Here is a 6,955-nt window from a genome sequence, read left to right as displayed (position 1 = left end):
GATGACCAGATTCAAAACTTTCTAAAAACCGAGGTTCTGCCAAGCCAAAGACAAGAAAAGAAGACTGAGCTATACAAGGCCTGGGTAATCATCAACAAGCTAAACAACTGAATTCTGACAGCAAACTACACCTGTACTGCAGAGTATTTGAACTTACATGTTCACATTTCATTCTAAACATTCAGTGTCCGCAGTTTAATTCACCATATTTAACTGTTTTTGCTGAAATCATTGCTACAATCAATAACGAGTAATGCGTATGATTCAGCATAGCGTGAACTTACCTGATATAAAATGAGAACTGCAGAGTCCAGCATTTTTAATTAGGTCCTCACTCCATTCAACTCACTTTTAGCCAAAGACGTCTGCGGTTGGCATTAAAGCAGTGTGGTGTATGGTAAAGTTAATGTTTTCTAGTTTTAGACTTTCGATTTTGGCATCCTACCACACAACATGACATGTTTGCTATTGCAACTGATCTTTTCTTTTGCAAAACTAGGAACCCGTGTGACATCATGTGTGACGTAGGTTGGTAATTCCTCTATTGTTGTTATCCACGAATTTTCAAATGTAATTTTTCTTACAAAAGAGGCTAGAAAAATCGTGACACTCTGCATTATTATTGTTAGTATTATGTTTTAATTGTTTATTTTTTTGTTATTCAAATTGCCAAATTAAGAACAGTTGAATGTGCTGGTCATTTGTTATTTGCCTATTAAAGACAATAGACTACAGTTTTCAATTTAAAACTTTAATAGAGTTCCTTTTTTAATGCTATATGATGTAATAAGTATGTATTTTAAAAATAAGCATTATTTCACATTTGTTTATTATAAATCTTTAGGAAATAATTTTGGCATGCTAAAAAGTGTGGTTATAATGACCATCTGACAAGCTAAAAATGGTGCTTAAAAATGTCATTAAAATGCTGTATTTAAATCTCATAATTAGATAGAAAATGAGGTATATAATTGCAAAAAGAAAAAATAACCAGCCCTTTTACCAGGCTCGCTACGGGGCTGTAATATGCAATGGAATAATGATATTTCCTCCAATGCATTGTTTTTTTTTTTTTCCTCCCACCCCCTTTTTTCCACTACGTCCCTTCTAGGGCTCTGTAACTCTGGGATAGTGACTATGCAAAATGTTAAACATTTAAATAAGAAAACCCACCTTCAACATCCCCTCAGAAAACATGTATGCAAAGGGTGTATTGAACAATTAAGCATTTGGCACATACTGAAAACCACAGTGAGTTTCAGTAAATTCAATTCATACACTCAGTATTTTGACACAGAGTGATGAGGCACACCCGACACAGACGTCAGGAAACCAGAGAAACCGGTTCTGCTAGGTATAATCCTGTTCGTGCCACTGCACTGTTTGTGTTCGCTGTCATCCCCCTGATAATAACATGGAACAAGCTCTGCTCATTTAGTCCAGCTCCGCCCACATATTATGCGAAGCCGCACCCACCGGCCCCGGATGTGAATATATACTGCTGTCACACTAGAGTTCGCACCACACAAACACATTCATCATGAATCTGGCTAAAGGTAAGCGCTGCTCGCTTATACTCATGTTTGATATATTTATACGTGAAATTAATAGTTTGTTTTCATCAGCTCTTGTAGAGGAAGTGGTGAAGCAGGAAGTGAGACATGAGGTGGAGGGTTCCTTTGGGCATGGACATCACATGATGGTAAGTGAGAATATTTAATTTTCTAATACACAGGAAATTACCTCGTGTAATATAAAACATCAAGACTTTGGTCTCAGTTTTATTGTCCTTTCTGTGCTCTGATTTCATACTGAAACTTTGTCCATTTCGTAAATGGAAATATTTAAATAAATGCAAAAATGAATCCGATTTGCATACGGTGCAGGGTCATTAGAAGTCTTGTAAAACTTAAAATAAAAAATAAATGTTAGTTTCAGTCTGTTAGATGTTTATATGATTTATTAGAGGATTTTGGTTTCATATTTTAAGAACTTAAACTCCCCTGCTATTTTTTTTTTTTTTTTTTCTGTATTTTGTTTGTTTGTTTTTTTTTGGTTATTGTATTTATGCTGTTGTTGTTGTTGTTGTTGTTGTTGTTGTTGTTATTAATGTGGATAAAAATCTATGAATGTAAATTGATCGTTATCCAAGTCTCTTGAGTAATTTTAAAAGTATTGTTATTGAAAACAAGCCTACAAAGGTTTCAGCCTGTTAGTTTTAAGGACAGCCCCATTTCAGAAAGGAGTTTAAGTGAAAACTCCGAGTATGGGTTGGGCCGATAGACGATGCCATCACTGAGCCGGCATCGTGATTTTTATTTATTTATTTTTATTTTTTTTTCTCTTTCTTCCCCCACCCCTGTCTCAAACCTGCTCGTGAAAACTACACACTTAGACCCCGTTTACACTAATACAGCTTAGTGTTAAAATGGCATTTTAGAGCGAAAATGATCCCCGTCCACACTGACATTTCACCTAGCATTTCTGAACAGCTCTCTGTCCACACTACTGCTGAAAACACGCATCATGTGACCACACACGCACTATCATGTGCTCGAGACAGCGGGTCTAGTCAGTCAGCGGGTCAGTACACAGATTCAATCTTTCGCTTTCACACTTGTACTTAGTAATTTTAGCTAAACCTCAGATACTGTTTGTTGGTTCCTGTTTGTTGTGCACCTTTTTTACAAACTAAGTTTGTCGACGCCATTATAACGACACCGATCACTCTGCCTATTCATGCCAGAGTCCTGCGGAAAAAGTGATTGACAGGTGGTAATTTGGGTGTTACTTTTATTTATGATTTGGCTATGGCAAAGACCATGCGGGTCAGGTAGTTGAAATGGTAGGTGACAAATAATTAATTCACCACCGCCTATGACCATCACGATGTTTCATATTATACATTGTTCGATGCCAAATTGGTCGACATCGCCCAACCCTACTCCGAGTATGTTAACCCTGAAATGAGAGAAACTCTGTTTCCTTTTTTCTAAATGGCAGGTTTGTCAAACTGGAGAAAGCAGGGTAAGTCAAGCCTGTTTCTGAAAGAGAGTTAACTTTTACTCCGAGTCATTTACTGTGGTAACTTACTATGTGAACCTAACCTGGTCAGGAGCAGGATTTATTCTCCAAACTCTGAGTTTGTCAGTCTCCTCTGCTTTTTTTTTTTTTTTTAAAGACAAAGCGGTATTTCTTTCGCTTGCGTTTCGGAGATGCGCACAAAAAAACGATTGATGGAAAAGCCAAGATGCACATAACTTTTGAAAAAACACATAAATGTATGCGCATAACTGAGAAGGATAAACTTTTATTTGTCAAGAAAAGATGAGCATAAAATTTGATGGAAATGCTTTTACCGAACAAATTCCAGTATGTGCATTTAAAAAAAAAAAAAAAAAAAAAAAAAACTTATTAATGACCTCCAGAGCTTTCAAGAGCATCTGTGCTCTGTGTCTGACGCCTTCAAACGCCACCACACATTCATTGCATGTCAGAATTGTCTTCTGAGGCTCAAGTCATTTATTAAAGAAAAGACTAATGCAGCTTCTACCGCAGCAAATTCTGTTTTTACTGTATTTGGAGCCAGTTAATCAGGAAGTGACTATTTTGGTCGCTTTGACTCGTTGGATGGAAAGGCTGGCTGCGTCCGAAACCGCGTGCTTCCATACTATACAGTATGCTAAAATCAGTATGCGAGCTGAGTAGTATGTCTGAATTCATAGAATTCGAAAATCAGTATGCAAGAAGTACCCGGATGACTTACTACTCCCAGCGAGATTCTGAAGTGCGCATCCCATGCATGCTGCGCTATACCATGATGCCCCACGAGCGAATTCGGGAATGGGAGTAAAGCGACGCAACTGATGCAGATAGGTCACGTGACCATGACAAAATGGCGGATGTAGTACGTCCGAATTCCATTCATACTTTTCACATTCATACTATTTAGAACGACCTGCTTTAACGGCCGAGTAGTACGTTTAAATTCAAATGCATTACCTACTGAGTAATAGGCGGTTTCGGACGCAGCCGCTGCTTTAGTCACACGTCTTTTATGTGAGGTTACAGTTTTGCGCATAAATTTGATTAGCATTTTTAGATGAAAACCGCTATTGCCTTCATTTGTCACACAAAAGAACACCTTGGGCCTTAAGAGGTTATGATGCAATAATCGTTTCTCTACTAATTTATTATTTTTTTTTCATAATCGTTAGAAGTCGAAATCGAAACTAAATTTCGAATAATTGCACCGCCCTAACGGCGACTCCTCTGATTCTCTCAGATCAAATCTTTTGATTGTTCACACGGTGTGATTGTTACTCACGTGAACGAGCACTGATTTACCTGTGATTTCAGGCATTTGTCTGCTATTTTTCTCTCGACCTGTCGGCGAGTCAAAATTGTGGCTAAAATCATGCAGTCTGAACTCATGATACGAAGCGACATAAAACGAAGCATTTAATCAGATGACCAAAATAACATGTACTTTATCAGATTAAAGCAGTAAAATTGATTTTTAATTGTGTTTTGCATTCAGGGTCATGGCCACCATCATGGACATCATCATCACGGACATAACGAACCGTATCCAGGATATGGGCCGGTACTCGTACAGCCTCAAGTGCCCGTATATGGACCCGGATACGTACAGCCTCCAGGATACGGATACGCACCTGCAATGGTACAGCCACAAGTACCAGGATACGCACCAGGATACGTACAGTATCAAGGATATGCACCCGAATACGGACATCACCACGGACACCATCATGGGCATCATCATGGACACCATCATGGGCATCATCATGGACATCACTGAGTCTGACATCACTGATACAGGTCATCATAAATATTATTATTATTATTATTATTATTATTATTATTATTATTATTATTATTAATCATTATCATCCAGTGATGAGGTAAACCCAGGGTGCCCAAACTCTGTCCTGGAGGGCCGGTGTCCTGCATATTTTAGTTCCAACCCCAATTAAACGCACCTGAACCAGCTGATCGAGCTCTTTCTAGCTATAGAATCTTCCAGGCAGGTGTGTTGAAGGAAGTTGGAGCTAAACTATACAGGACTTCAGCACTGCCGGGCTGAGTTTGGGCACCTCTGAGGTAAACATTTATGCATATTTAGCAAATACCTGCACATTTACTCAGTATCATGTCATTTAAAGACACGTTTTATTTTATTTAGAGATCTATGTGCAAAAAAACCCCCATCAAATATAATCACATGACATGACAAATTCCCTTACTCTTTATATTAGTATTGTTCTATTAGTTATCTAGTTACTGGAGACTAATAAAGGTTAATTAGTAAGCAATTTGGATGTACAAATATATGCCTGCTAGAGCTGGGCAATAATGCAATCTCGTTTAATTCTTTTCCATATTGAACACTTATGATTTTATATTTCGATATCAGTTGTTAATGCGTCCATATTTAAGAGTATCTAGTCGGCTTTCTTATTTAACATAAGGGCTTGTTTCAATGATTTACATATTTATGAAGGGAAACTACCCAGCTGGCATGACAGACCATTTGCTGACCTATTAAAAGTCTTTAAACTAGGCCTATTTATCAGATAGTTTTTGAAATGGTAAATTCATTCACAAATATTTTAATAAGTGCAAGAGAGAATAAGTTTTTTTTTTTTTTTTTTTTTTTTTTTTTTTAAATACATCTGCACTAATATACATCGTAATGCCTAATGATGATGGTTATTTCATGCATATTTTACATGCACTTAATATTTACGTGTACATAAAAAAAAAATAATAATAAAATAAACAATAATTTTATTTAATTTGTTATCAGATATTATACAATATTTTTCATGTTGACATTTGTATTTTTTTTTGACATTGTATTTTTCCTGTTTTTTTTTTTTCTTCTAGGGCTGAAGACATCAGTTTGGATCGGGGCTTGTTATCCTACTTTAAGTCAAAAGTCTTAAAGTTTTAGTCAAAAAAAAAACTAACTACATTGCACATGCTTTTTCTCTAGCATTGGTTTTCTATTTTGGGCTTCATGGTAACTCTTAAATTAGGATACCCTGTGTGATCCCGTCCTTTAAACTGTTATATTTCTATTAGTCAAACTGTTGCATGTTTTCAGTTTCTATGCAATTGATGTGAGTTTCATGAACTCTTTGTGTTTAAAAGCCATTAAATTGCATGTAGCACATTTTAAATTATTTTATGGTTGTTAGACAGTATGTCATATTATTATTTGCCAATAAAAAGTTACCTCAAAATGAACTCGTCAACTAAATGGTGAAAGTTGTCCTGAATTTTAAGTATAATTTTTTTTTTTTTTTTTTTTTTTTTTTTTTTTAATTTATCGTATTGTAAATTTTATTTTAGGATTGGTGCAAACCTAACTGGCTAACAAGCTGATCCTGCTAGGGCTGTTGGATCTATCATAAGGTGACAGCAGCCAAAATATAATTCACTGAAACTGGTTTGAGTTTATTTCAGCAGGTTTCCAGTTGGCAAATTTAACAGTTTATTTGGTTTATAACTATGGAAGCCCGTTCCCGACACTTAATTAAAAAAAAAAAATTAATAGGGGAAAAAAATAAGTTAAAAAAATTTAAGTCAGAATTCTGAGTTATAAATTATAAAAGTCAGAATTGCGAGTTTTAAAGGAGTTTCCTGTTATGGCGATTGGCCATAAATGAAGTGTTAGACTCTTTCTTTAGGTTCTCTGCCTGTGATGTGGTCTGGATTCGCAGCCCAGTTTACCAATAAAGGCCAGGAATACACAGTAATTGGTTGATCCTTTTACTGAACTGAAATATAAACAAACACAACCCTTTTAGATTTAGCCCTTTATAATGTCTATGTACGAAATGTCTGCAGCTCCCAAGTACACCACACGAGGGCACTCTTGCAATATGAAACAAATAACAGCTGCGACAATGTAAATCATGTAATTGTT

At 36.2% G+C, this 6,955-nt stretch overlaps 1 protein-coding gene across 2 annotated transcripts; it reads left to right on the top strand.

Annotated features, from left to right (window-relative positions):
• Positions 1–1,480: 1,480 nt before the first annotated feature.
• On the top strand, positions 1,481–6,273 carry LOC130242377 (uncharacterized protein DDB_G0272718-like). Of its 2 annotated transcripts, none has more exons than XM_056474466.1 (4): positions 1,481–1,556; positions 1,626–1,702; positions 4,541–4,842; positions 5,911–6,273. In XM_056474466.1, exons 1-3 carry the CDS (start codon positions 1,541–1,543, stop codon positions 4,820–4,822), a joined length of 375 nt encoding a protein of 124 aa, XP_056330441.1. In that variant the 5' UTR covers positions 1,481–1,540; the 3' UTR covers positions 4,823–4,842; positions 5,911–6,273. The 2 variants fall into 2 exon arrangements, with proteins under 2 accessions (XP_056330441.1, XP_056330443.1); XM_056474468.1 differs by having other exon boundaries at positions 1,526–1,556; positions 1,635–1,702.
• The last annotated feature ends 682 nt before the right edge of the window (positions 6,274–6,955 follow it).

This window comes from Danio aesculapii, chromosome 15 (genome assembly GCF_903798145.1).
Source record: "Danio aesculapii chromosome 15, fDanAes4.1, whole genome shotgun sequence".
NCBI classification, from domain to species: domain Eukaryota; kingdom Metazoa; phylum Chordata; class Actinopteri; order Cypriniformes; family Danionidae; genus Danio; species Danio aesculapii.
This window is presented reverse-complemented; position numbering and strand designations above follow the sequence as displayed.